The 14,083-nt window shown below is 37.7% G+C and overlaps 1 protein-coding gene across 1 annotated transcript; it reads left to right on the forward strand.

Moving 5' to 3' along the window:
* The first annotated feature begins 1,368 nt into the window (after positions 1-1,368).
* LOC148852309 (Galactosyltransferase family protein) lies at positions 1,369-10,673 on the forward strand. The gene is made up of 11 exons (XM_088947070.1): positions 1,369-1,411; positions 1,731-1,827; positions 1,935-1,993; positions 2,100-2,311; positions 2,446-2,509; positions 7,785-7,857; positions 7,946-8,066; positions 8,175-8,262; positions 8,369-8,494; positions 9,935-10,044; positions 10,132-10,673. The coding sequence occupies exons 1-11, from the start codon at positions 1,395-1,397 to the stop codon at positions 10,278-10,280; spliced, it is 1,116 nt and encodes a 371-aa protein (XP_088803196.1). The 5' UTR covers positions 1,369-1,394; the 3' UTR covers positions 10,281-10,673.
* Positions 10,674-14,083: the final 3,410 nt, after the last annotated feature.

Genomic DNA, 14,083 nt, shown 5'->3' on the forward strand with positions numbered 1-14,083 from the left:
TTCTACAAAAGCACTTCTATGGAAGTACTTTTATAAAAGCATTTTTAAGAAAGCACTTTTATGAAAGTACTTTTACAAAAGAACTTTTATGAAAGAACTTTTACAAAAGTACTTTTATAAAAGCACTTATACAAAAGTTCTTTATAAAAGTACTTTAAAGAAAGCATTTTTACAAAAGTACTTCTACAAAAGTACTTAAGTATTTTTACAAAAGCACTTCTATGCAAGTATTTTTACAAAATCACTTTTATGAAAGTACTTTTACAAAATCACTTTTATGAAAGTACTTTTACAAAATCACTTTTATGAAAGTACTTTTATCAAAGTATTTTTATGAAAGTAATTTTAGAAAAATGCTTTTTCAATACCAAAAGGGTATATTTTTGTAATTTTTATTTTTCTTGGTTTTAATATATTTTTATAATTTTTATATGTTCTGTTTTTTTATATATATAATTTTTTATATTTCATTCAGTTTGGATTGGATACAATCCAGTCCATTTACATTTTAATGGATTAGATTGGATTTGGTTTGGATTAGATTTGGACTGGATTGGGTCCATTCCATTTGTAGGTGGACTCACATTGGACTGGATCAAGTTGGACCAAATCCAATCCAATTGACACCTCTATTGAACCGAGATGGTCAGACCATTCAACCCATGATCCGTTAACAAAAGTTACAAAACAATTTTCTATCCAAAAAACAATTAAGGCTATGTTTGGTTTGAAAGAAAAAGTAGGGAAAAGAAAGGTATAGAAACCTATACAAGATTTGTGAAGGTTTCCCTAACTTTCCTTTCCTTTCCCTACTTTTTTCTTCAAACCAAACATGGCTTTAGATGACGGATTATGTACTTTTTAAAGCCAGAAACAGTATTCTTTTACTTTATTTAAAACCAAATCTTATTTGAACAATATCCTCAAAAACAGTATTCTTTTGCGTTTGGTTTAACAGAAAATAAGAGAGAAGAGGAATGTTTGAGGAAAGCTCCTACAAGGCTAGAAGGAATTTCTTAAAAATTTCACAGAAAATTCCTTTTAATAACTTTCTCCCTCAACTTTCTGTTTCTTTCTAATTTTCTATTCACCCAAACACAACCTACTGATATTCAGGTCTGTTGACTTGAACCCATTTTGTAAGGGCACCGTTACCCTGGACGGTAAAACGACATTCATTTCCTACCTTGAGCCAGTTGCCGAAAATCTACTTGTTTTTAACCATGGGCAGATAACAGATTGATCCAAACAGGACCTTTTCTACCTCAGCAAACAACATTTGTGGCTCTGTCCATTGTAGTTTTGTAACTGTCATCAAGGCAGTAAGCATTAACCAAACAAGAAGAAACGGCCAACGGCATGATTGTCTCTGCATCTCCAGTTTTGCTCTTGGAATGCTTTTCACGAACAGGTCATTCTTCTCACGACCCTTTTATAGCTTTGTGTGAATCCTTCTTGTTCTTGTGGAATTTGTCACGGGTTTCGCGTTTTTTAGCTGTTTTTCCTGCTGGAACGATGGAGGTTCATGGTTAGATTTGGAGTTCTTGCACAAAGATCCTTGTTTTTTGTTACATTTCATGTTAATATGGGGCTTTTTGGAGCTGCACGTCTTTTTCTTCGATGGGTTTCTGGGGATTTATCGTTTAGACGAATTCGATTGTAGAGATGGGTATAATTGGCACTATTTTTATCGATTACTGATCGATAATCAGATTTTGATCGCCTTTCAGGTTGTGGGCTCCCCCGGAATCGAACGGTCAGATCATATCGAGGCAACGACATGAACAAGAGCTGCAAGTTGTCTCTGAGGACTGCACAACGAAGAGGGTCTGTTTGTTTTCTAAAATTGGATAGATCAGTTAAATATTGAAATTTATCCCTTTTTCCATTTTAGTGCCTCAAATTTCTTTTAACGTTTATTCTTGTTGTATCAGAAGCGTGGCCAAGATAAGGATATTATGGGGGAGGTTTACAGAACTCATGAAGCAATTCAGTGAGCATTGATTTGCATTCGTTATTCTGCACGATTTATTAGTTTTACTTGTTTCTAAACTTTGCTAATAATTTAGTTCCTGAATGAATCTTTGGGCTCCTGGCAGATCATTAGACAAGACAATTTCGACGCTGCAGATGGAGCTGGCTGCGACCAGGAGTTCTCAGGAGCTGGGAAACCATGATGGTTCCCCTGCACTAATATCATCTTTCCAAAATGGCCAACCAAAGAAGAAGGCTTTTGTGGTTATTGGAATAAACACTGCATTCAGTAGCAGGAAGAGGCGTGATTCTGTTAGAGAGACTTGGATGCCTCGAGGTATTACTCTTACAACCCTTGTCGATGTCTTTCATACAGATCAAATATTGGTTTTTTTACTCAATAGACTTCGGATTCAATAATGATTGGAACATGTTTGTAATTCTTGGAACCTTGTCGTCTTGTTCAACCAGGGGAAAAGCTCAGGCAGATAGAGGAAGAGAAGGGAATTGTTATACGGTTCATGATTGGGCACAGGTACATCCCTTCTTTAAATCACACCAAGCTTGTGTCTCTATCTTTTTTTTTTCTCTTATTTGTGTGTTTGTTATAAATATTCTATACCCAGCTTTAGGATCTGTACTGTGTTTGGGATAATTCTTATACTGATTTCACTTCTCTTTCTAACTAAAGAAATGCACTATAGATTGGGAACTCAACAACTCATTCTATGATCTTTATGCTTCTGACAAATTTGCTTTATTTTCTTTGTGAGGTTTATCTATTGTTGGTTTATGTCTTGTTACATTAAAAAAGTACCCTGAATGTTTTTTACAATTCAGCCAATCATTCACCATAATAGTTTCAGAAGACAGCTTCAAGCACTGTTTTTTTTTCTTTTTTTTTTTTTTTTGATAATTGACAGCTTCAAGCACTGTTTCTCTTCATGCAGTCAATGAGACATAGGAATGAATTTATTTTTTCATTTATTTCAGCCTGTGTAATGGTGATAGGTTGTCTATAAACTAGATTGTAGATCTGGATGCTGGAGAAAAAGAAATCCATTCCAATATATACAATAGAAATTTGGAACTACATCCTTGATGGATGAAAGTGATATTCTATGCTTCTTATTAAGATTTCATGTTGATGTGTTTATGCTGTCCTTAGAAAATATGTCCTCCCATGCTGGTATTGTTTCCCTATCAATGAGTTATCAAGGTATTTCTTGAATGAAGCAAATGTTATGAAGGCTAGGGGACAGAGTTTCTATTTTATATCCCTAACTAGGACTGTGAATTGGTCAGGCATACCCAACAAAACCAAAGAGAACCAGCCCAGGTATACTAGTAGTATTATCACATTATCATGTTCAAAAGTGTTAATTTAATAAGTTAGTGGATTTGTTGCCAAATTACGTGTTAAAAGTAGATCTGTAAATTATAATTGGGTCTTATTGAATCAGATCCAATAGTCCTGATTAATAATTGTGTCAGTTCTGGGTCTATTATTAGTTATTACAGATCCTATAAGGTTTGGTTTGGTACCGGTTCTGCTATCTATCAGTTTGGAACAGAATCTACCCTAAGCCAGACCAGAACCAACCCATTGACAGCATTATCCCTATCACCATCCTTTTTACTAAGGATTAGGCTTAATGAACCATAAAACACAACATGAGACTCTATACTAGCTCAAAATCATCGTTAAAACATTTGGCAATCTCCATTGCCTCTGTTTAAATGCCTGCTATTGGCGTCAGGCCATCACTAGATCCTGTGAACCACTGAATGACCTAAAAAGCTTTCCCTAAAATTTCTCAAGCATCAATAAAATGTCTTAGTTGTGACTTTATTTATCTTGGAAGACTAAATTGAACAAGATAACTTTCGAAACTTTATTTCGTCATTTCAATTTCTGTTGGCTATCTTGGATGCATCAGAAGCTTTTGTTGTATATTGGCAACTTTTAATTCCTGGTTTCTCCAAGTGGTTGGATCTTATTTTTCTCTATGCCAATAAGAATAATATCTTTTGGATTTGTTAAACCACTCCAGAGTCCAAAGTAAGAATAAAATCAGCATTCGGTTTCATATTTGCACATGTCTTCACTGCAAAGCAATTTGGTCTGTTAAAGATCAAAAGTGTCCTGAAAAAACAGTGCTTAATGCAACTGGACTGTTAATCCAATTCCTTGCACTTGCATTTACTGGTAACTTTTGGAGGGGAAACTAAGAAAGTGCTGCAAAGTAACCATGGTTGATCCAACTTTCAAGCATACCCTGATACAAGAACGATGAAAGAGATCTGTTGCTTTTAACTTGTATGTTTCTTTGATATACACTTGTTAAAGGATAAGATTGTGGGCAGGCTTAAGTTGTTTTATTCTACCAAGTCCACAATCAGATTTCTTTCTTATCTCCAGGTTCTATATAGTGGATTAGTAATTAGTGCTGTACTTAAGGTTCCTAGGAACTCTGGGAGTAAACAAGCTAGAAGACAAATTGGAAGTTGGAACTTACTAATCAAAGGGAAAATGTGGAGAAATTTGTTTGCAATTTGCATTCATGATCAATGTGATGCACAAGCAAGTTTATGTTCTCACAAGTCATAATTGGAGTCCTGAAAACCAGACTACGTGTCAAACTATTTGTGATCCCTGTCACTTCTATTACTTGAATCTAAATGCACTAAGAGGAGTTGGAAGGTGAGTATATAAATAGGATAGGAGGACTGAGTAGATGAGGGATTCTAGTAGTCATCATCATTATCTAATCCGTATCCCAACTATAATGGGTCAGCTACATGTATCCTGTTTTGGCATTCCATTTTGTATAATGCCAAATTCATTGTTAAATTATGAGCGCTTAAATCATTTCTTACTACTTTAACTTGTGTCCTTTTCGGTCTGCCCCTAGCCCTTCTTGCCCCATCAACTTGCAACATATCACCTCTTCTTGATGCTATAAAATTAAGGGTTCTAGTAGTAAGGTATTTTAAATTCCTATATGATATTTATTAAATCACTTTTGAGAAAACAGATCATCTTACAAGTGTATAAAGATGAAAGACAATTTCGTTGATAGAATTTCTTAGGCAAATATAGGCAGTTTCAGCTACTATCAGACTGATTTTTCACACAAAAAAAAAAAATGAAAACAAGTAAAAACATCAGACTCCTTATACACCTGAGTGTCTTCCTAGATGACATTATGGAGCTAACTTTGATATAGAGTTCTAGATACTTGAGCTTGGTTATTTGATGCTTTGCTTCATTAAAACAGAGCAAGGAACAGAGTATCTATATTTTTCCATCCATTCACAGATGACAAAGAGATCTACTCTTGTTATGAATGCTAGGGCTCCTATAATGACGACCATGCTTTTGGTACCTGTTGTGGATGTCATAATGGTGGTGGTTATGTTGTTATGTTGGTTTGATTTGCATTTACCTTGTGAAGCCAAATTGTGCATACACTGCTTTTTAGGTAATTATTGGATAGCACTTGTTGCTTGTATGATGATTGGAATTAAGACTCCAAATTCATGGGAACGATGAATTTTTTGTTCCCTGTTATCTCATTTAGTCTATGATTGTCTTTTAATCCATGTGTTGCACACTGATTCTGTGAGGTTTTTCAACCTATTTGCAGAGGTTTATTACTTTTATTTGTTCCATTCCCCACGGTTTTTCTGTAGATATGTCCAAGCATATATTCTTCATATTTCTGTTTCCATTCAGCCTTGAAAAGTCCCTTGATGTTAAAGTTCATGCTGGTGATATTAAATCTTTATGTCTTATTTTGTATCTAACTTTCTTGTTAATAATTCAGAAACAATTAATCTAAGAAATAAACAAAATATGGTGTTAGAAGAAGAGAAGAGCGTAAAGAGAAAAAGAGAAAGAAGGAAGAGAAGAGGAGTGAAGAGAAAATTAGATTGTGGGCCTCACTTTGAGCCCCCTCCCCCACTCTATTATGTAGTTGCTGGAGATATGTGAAAATTATAAAAGTGCCCCTAGTAAGGTGGCAGTAACAAAAGACCAATAACTGAAATAGGCCCATGGCCCAATGACAATAGATCATCATCATCATCTAATCCTTGTTCCAAGTTCCAACTATATGGGGTCAGCTACATGAATCATGTCCCACCCAATAACAATAAGTTCTTAAACTAAATAAGAAACATAAGAAAGAACAGCCAATAATTCCACTTCTATTTAAGGTTCAAAGTATCGATATGTATCAGGCTATATCGGTCAATACATATCATATCGGGGGCTTCCCAATATTCCCCTACAGTGGGTGTTTCGGGGTCTAAGCCAGTTTTGGGGGTGGATGGACCTTAAACTGACCCCTCTGAACCAGATTTGAAAAAAAAAAAAACTAAAAATTAAATAAAGAAACAGCTACCGATATGCCTCTACCGGTGTATTGGGTGCATCAATATTTTGAACCTTACTTCTATTACTAAGTTTAATACCATCAAAATTCAGAATCAAGGATATTTTCCTTCAAAGAGAGGTTGTTTTGTTGCCCTGTATCACTTTATACCCAGATAGCTTATCAGTCCCTCTTGACACTAGGGTTCTGGACAATGAGAGGATCATGTTGCCTTTAACATCCAGTGGACAAAAAGAAGGATTTAGAAAGGTTATATAACATTTGGGATGCCAAAACTGGACAGTGGACCAAGTTAGAGGGCAAACAATCTGACCACTGATATCAAGGAACAAATTCAATGGAAGTCTATTGTGAAGCACAATATTTTTCTCAGTTTTGAACTCAAAATCTGGTAGATCAGATATTATATAATGAGTAGCACTTGTTTGAAGAAATAGAAAAAACTTTCATGATTGCAAATACTGAGCATGCAAAACTGAGGTCATGAAGGAGATGATGAATGGTGCCAACCAGGTCATTGTTGTGCCAATCATGGAAGAAATTTCATTTCATTGGTATAAAAGTTTTGGAGAAAAAAATAACTAAGAGCTAAAAGTTTTGATTGTTAGGAAATGAGTTTGAGGAGACTTATTTAATAATTGGGATTTGGGGAATCACATCAATAGTGATGTAATGAACCAATACCCCCCTTAGCCTTTCTTTCCTTATTTCCCTTGAAGATTGGTTTGTTATGGTCTAGGGTCTTAAAGCCTTCTGAAGCCTTCTGATCTGGTTTGGTTTATTTCATGCCTGCATAAGAGTTAATTTAGGTGATGCAATCATGATTTGATGCTAAAAGAACCATGGTTCTGATGACATAAGCAGGAGTTGCTAGACCTAATTTTTAAAAATGAATAGAATCCTGAAAATGCAACAATTCTTTGGGTTTTCTGATGAGATTAAACTTTTTTTATTCTATAGGATGATATCTCTTATGCTAAATAGCTAATTTTTCTTCTTTCTAGATAATTATCTTCCATTCTTCCTACGTATATTTCTATTTTTTCCTTCATTATCATGATTTCCCTGCTAGACCTAATTTTTAAAAATGAATAGAATCCTGAAAATGCAACAATTCTTTGGGTTTTCTGATGAGATTAAACTTTTTTTATTCTATAGGATGATATCTCTTATGCTAAATAGCTAATTTTTCTTCTTTCTAGATAATTATCTTCCATTCTTCCTACGTATATTTCTATTTTTTCCTTCATTATCATGATTTCCCTTTCTACCGAGTGCAATCACATATGCCATCTTGGTCTTTCCTGACCTGTGAAACAGAAAAGTTATCATCAAAATATTAAGAATTTGGATGGTCAATGTATTTTAATGTGGGAGCTAACCTAACTTATATTTCCATTGTTGATACAGTGCAACATCCAACAGTATTCTAGATCGGGCCATTGATTCAGAAGAGGCTCAGCATAATGACTTTCTTAGGCTGGTAAAGGAAGCACTCATTAACATTCTTCACACACTTCACATAAGGAATTTGTCTGAATTAGGTCTTAACCTGGTTTATCATCATGCAGGATCATGTTGAGGGGTATCATGAATTATCTGCAAAGACAAAAATCTTCTTTTCCACTGCTGTTGCAAAATGGGATGCAGAGTTCTATGTTAAGGTGGATGATGATGTCCATGTCAATTTGGGTATGCATGATGTCTTTTTCTAAATCATATTTTTACAACATTGCCCACTTTTTTTTTTCATTTCTAGTTAAATGTTTCATTCTGTAACTTTTGATTTGAGAATTACAGGTATGCTAGCTGCTACTCTTGCCCGCCATCGTTCAAAGCCCAGAGTTTACATGGGGTGTATGAAATCTGGACCTGTTCTTTCTCAGAAGTAATCCTCCTCAAACTCAAATTTATCATTCAACTTTGGCATTTTATGTCTTGCAGTTTTGTGATGTTTCTGTTGCTTTTTTCTCCTTTGTCTTTTCCTTCTCCAGGAATGTTAAGTACCATGAACCTGAGTACTGGAAGTTTGGAGAGGAAGGGAACAAATACTTCCGACATGCAACGGGACAGATCTATGCTATCTCAAAGGATCTGGCAACATACATCTCAATCAACCAGTAAGAGTTGGCTTTTGCTTCCTTAGTTTCATATTAAAGTATTGGTGGGTTCTATCTTCTGGATCTCGTGAGCTCACCAATTTCTTGTTTCCTATGGAATCATATTAGTGTTATACTTGGACTTGCCTGAAAATCCCAATGAGTCCACACAAAGTTGTGCCATATCAAAAGTGGAGGAAGTGAAGAAAAAGGTCACTGGCTGTTTCTTCAATCTATAATGGTAGAAAACTTTTGTGAAAGAACAGTTTATTAAAATGAAAATATACCATCAATTTTCTATGACAAGTTTAACACCATCAATCACAATGAATATCCACCTTGAGAACACAAATCTGCAAGAGGTAGCACATAATCAGAAAAAAAAAATAGAGCGAACAAAAAAGAATATCAAGGAAGAAAATAAATCTTGTTAAGAGGAACTAGTTTTATTTTTCATGTACATATGGAAGAAGATTAAGCACAGATATGAAACAACAGAAAAAAAATGAGACCTGAATCTTGAGTTCAGAACAAGCAATGCCCACCAAAAGCAAATTATTTTTTAGTTTTTTTAGTTTTTTTTATTTGAAACCAAAGTGAGCAGTTTTATGATACTCAAAAATTAGAAACCCTCTCCCAAATGATGAAGTAATAGCACTCGCTTGACAGTTTCTTCAGCTCGTCTTGTCTCTAGAACTGATCTTCTTCTTTTGTTTATAAAGAAAGCAGTATTCCTATCAAGTCCAATATATATAAACCCCACCTTCTCCCGCACCTCTTCTCTTGCCAAGCTCTTTACAATCTCTCTCTCTCTTTCTCTCAAAATTTTCTTCAGCTCGTCTTGTCTCTAGAAATGATCTTTTAATTTTGTTTATGAAGCACATTCCTGTCAAGTCCAATATATATAAACGCCACCTTCCTCCACATCTCTTCTCTTGCCAAGCCCTTCACAATCTCTCTCTCTCTCTCTCTCCCTCTCTCTCTCTCTCTCCCTCTCTCTCTCTCTCTCTCTCTCTCTCTCTCTCTCTACCTGACCCAAGTTGCACCCCTATATAATAGAAGGGAAGATTCCAACGGTTGCAGCTGCACCAGTAAAGGAAAATTCTGCACTGGAGGTGAAGACAAAAAGTTCTGTTCTTGCACTTATTGGAATGCATTCCCAGGCAACAACTATAACTAAAATCTGAGTAGTGGAGGATTTTTCATTTTTTTAAGGGGTTACCAATCAAAAGAAAAAAAAATTATATTTTCAAGGGGTTGTAGTATAGCAGGTAGTCCAGTGACCACTTTTAACATTGCAGCATTTGAAATGGACTCACCATGATTTATCAGTGAGTTCAAGTGCAATAGGATCTGAAGTGATTTAATTTCAGTTTGTGAGTCACAGGGATATGTCCTTTTACATGGTAACCAATCCTTAATCTGTCATGAGTTGAAAGCATAGCTAAATTGTGATTGCAGGCCCATATTGCACAAATATGCCAATGAAGATGTCTCACTTGGTGCTTGGTTTATTGGTCTTGAAGTTGAACACATTGATGAGCGTAATATGTGCTGTGGAACACCACCAGGTATGATTTTTCAAAATTACTTGTATAGTTTTCCTTAACTGGGGTTCCCTTTCTGATGACTTTTAATTCATCACTGCTATACTACAGATTGTGAGTGGAAGGCACAGGCAGGAAATGTTTGCATTGCATCATTTGATTGGAGCTGCAGTGGTATTTGTAAATCAGTGGAGAAGATTAAGGACGTTCATGAAAGATGTGGTGAGGGGGATGGAGCTGTTTGGAGTGCTCTATTCTAATTTTTGTGGTGAAGGTTCTCCTAATCAATCTTTGTGGAAGCTTGGTTCTACTTCTACTACCGTTCAGCAGCTAACTTTATTGGGAGAAGCATCAGCCAACAGTTTTGACAATTGAGAGAGAAACAGTGCGAATACATGTGGTCCATTTTGGCCTATGCTCTGCTTGAGAAGGCATTGGAAAGTTGGTTAATGAGATCTTAAGTGCGTGAGCTATATGAAAACCTCTTTCAGACTGGTTACTGTTGATTGGGTTATGCATATATTTGGTTGCAAAAAATGATCTCTCTCTCTCTCTCTCCATTCTTTTTCTCTATGATTGTTATCCAAACAATGTATTCTTTCTGGGAGTGGGAGCACATTGTGATATTTATACAGAGAAAATTTATTCTTTCACATTGTAGCTTTATATTTTGTTTATTGGATGTACACGGCTCTGCACTGCAGCTCCATTTCCACCAGCAATTCCATAAATTGTTATTCATTTGACCATACAAGCATCATTTCAATTGCAAATTGTTACTCGTAATTATCGATGCATGATAGGCCAACGGTCTAAGACCATGAGTGCATATGGTTGCTGAAAGTTTAAATTTGTTCTGGGCTAAACATTTTTCTGATTTAATAATTTCATGCGGATTGGATAAATTTTGAATGTCCAGGAAATAAGGTTATCTATCCTTCGGTTAATAAAAAAAAAAGAAAGAAGAGGGTCATACTTTTTTATATCAATTAATATACTATACCTTTCTCAAAAAAAGGAAGAAGAAAGAAAAATCTGCCCAAATAGTTTCAGAATTGAGATATCCACTAAAAAAGAAGAAAAAACAAGAGTTGTCCATATGGTTTGAGATATATCCAGTCAGGCATTCATTTTATTTTTCATTTTTATCTCCCACATGGGATGCACCAGTTGTGTCAAATAAACTAGTGTCAGAGACTATCCCAAAAGATCATCTACAGTTCTCTCAACAACCTCTCTTAATTCAGCAACATGGAGTGTTGATGTCAGACTATCCACTGGGTGGTGGTGGGGTTCCTCTGTATTTACCTTGTCTTCATTCCTGGTTTGAAAAGCTTTTACATTGAAGCTGTCCCACATGTATTTTTTAAGCAAAACCAGCGGTTCAAAAGTTCCAAGCTTTATTGGTAGAAATTTTTTGTTTACATGTGGCCACGATTTGTTGAAACTTGTCTGGTTAATCATGGGCTCTGGTTGCATATATCTCTCCCTCCCCAAATCCTGCATTGGCACGAGGAGCCTTGTGCGCTGAGCTGCCTTTTCCTTTTTATCTGTTACAAGTTGTAGGTTTAGATAAAACGAGAGAAGCAAGGTGCCAACTGGCTGGTTGTAGCCCAAGCCTGCACCAGTGCTTGGGAGGTTATGGGTTAGGAGATGGGCTACCCCTGTTTTGTAGCCTCATGGAGAAAAAAAAAAAACAAGAACAAAAAAGATAAAACGAGAGCAGGGGAGAGTCAAAGTGGAAGAGGGCATGTCATAAGACTCCAAAATCAAACCATTTCTCTAAACTAAGAAGGGCAGCCCCAGTACACAAGCTTCTGCCAATGCGGAATTTGGGGAGGGATAGATGTAGTTTTAACTTATGCACCAAGGCCTACCCTCAACCATTTCGATAAAATGTAGATTGGATAAACTGTAGTTTTTGGCATCGAGTAGAACTGGTTCAACTGTTTCAAGTGCTCCGAGTAAGTTATTCAAAGAGGTTGAAGCAGACACCCCTTTACATGACTGAGTTGGTTTGGGTGTTTAGATATTTCACCAAACATAGGTTATAGGCTCTCCGGCCGACGGCCGTGTGGGACTCATCTTGCGAAGCTAGAATCCATTATTCCATTGCATTTCACGCATCCCAAACGGGCAATCAAGTGTTTAAAGCTGAAAATTTTAGCTTAAATCAGAGAGTTTCACAAGGTAAATGTTATAGAGTTTCAAGCAAGACTGGATGTAGTAGGTATACCCTTGTGAGCATTCTGAGCAACCGCTCAATTCTGATAAATGTCTATAGAAATTTACTTTTGAATCATTCCAAGCGTAGGCCGTAGGGTATTTATGAGACAATTGTCACATTTATACTCAATATATTCACCCAACGTGTTACATGATTTGGAATCGGTTCAAGCTCATCCAGAAAAAAAAAAAAAAAAAAAAAAACAAGATAAAAGAAAGAAAGAGAGGCATTTTGACATGAAATACAATATTTTAATAATGAAAATAATGAAAAACAGGGAAGGGTATACTGATTCAAAATGCCGAGGATGACAAGAGAGAAGGAATTCATGGGTGATGAAGAATGGGAAGGACAGGACGGAAATGAGATGTGGGATAACCAAAACAACTATAGGAATAGACAACCTGCAAGATGATGCTGTGGAGGACAACGTGGGTCCATTGTTCAAAACTTTTTGTATGACCGGGAATGGGGGCTGTAAATAGCGGTTTAGTTTTGCTTTAAGATTTGACTCTGCCTTATTTGTCTTGTGACAAAGTGATGTAGGCGCTTTAGGGCGTAGGCGGTTTAGTATGCCGACACGTGGCTGAGGGTATAGCCAATCAGGGCGTAGGTCGGCGCTCAATACGAAACCAATGGCGAAATCACACACGGCGACCTTGGATGGTCATGTGCCCTGGGTCGGATTGCATCCTGACCATCCGCGCCCGTCCACCTCTAGGCGGTCTCAAGTAAAAATAGGGGCTAACCCCCCTCAAGGTAATCATTTGGAATCTGGGCTAGAAACCCGCTACTTCAAGCCCTCTAACTTTAGGGCAACCTCATCTGAGCTACTCTACTCAGGCCTTGTTTACCCTCTTTACCACACCCCTACTAACTTGACCATCGGAGTCCCTGCCTCAGCCACCGACCCGGGGCCTCTAACTTTTACCTTCCTCTACAGGTCGAACTCCGTAGGTGCTCAGCCACAACCAACCTCAAACACTCGTAGATCCTCAGCCCTAGCCAATCTCAAACCCCTCTGTTAGCCAGCTTGTCTCGAAAGCGAAGTTACAGTGTTGTCCTCATCCCATTCTGAGCATCAACAATTGGTGTCGTCTGTGGGAAGGACTACTTCCTCCAATCCACAGTTAAGCTTCCAACGAAAGGACTAGAAACACCAGAAGTGCCCAGAACCTGGTCACAAGAGACCAACTTCAAGCAGTCCTCGACTGGCTCGACAACCTCTTGCGAAGACTAGACGAGGTGGGGCGACCGATAGGAGGCCGTCCGTAGGGTGGCTGCCCCGCTAGAAGCCTGGGGTACCACAACGGGCGCTCTTTTCAAGCTCTGTTGATTCAACGCCCTACTGGACCTCCTAGGGCAGGCCCCTCAGAGTTCGGCGACAGCGGTCAATGTGTCAGTCAACTGCCGAGGACCTCCCAACCTCCCGACCGAAGGGAAAATGAATTAGCATGATCTCGCGACCGCCATCGAGACCAAAGACACCGCTGGCCAATAAGAAAGCCCCTGGGATGAAGCGGGCAATCGAGCCACCATAGCTCCCCTTCAAGGGCCGAGGACTGACGTCACACCTTCCCCCCTCACGCCTCAGACCTCCGAGAACTCCTTGAAGACTGATGGGCCAAAAGGAACTAGGACGCACCCACATCTGCGTACTCGGGAGATAGGGCCAACCTGTCACGCCTCCGAGGGGACCAGGATGAGGTCCAGGTACCTGTCAACTAGAGGATTGCCGACTTCTAGGTGCAGCTCGGTGCTATGAAAGATGAAATTTGACAAGTTAAGGAGAGCCAAGGTGATGGCTCGACAAGCTAGAACCCCTCATCCACTGAC

This window comes from Nelumbo lutea, chromosome 5 (assembly GCF_056320005.1).
Source record: "Nelumbo lutea isolate HS-2025 chromosome 5, American lotus-T2T, whole genome shotgun sequence".
NCBI classification, from domain to species: Eukaryota; Viridiplantae; Streptophyta; class Magnoliopsida; order Proteales; family Nelumbonaceae; genus Nelumbo; species Nelumbo lutea.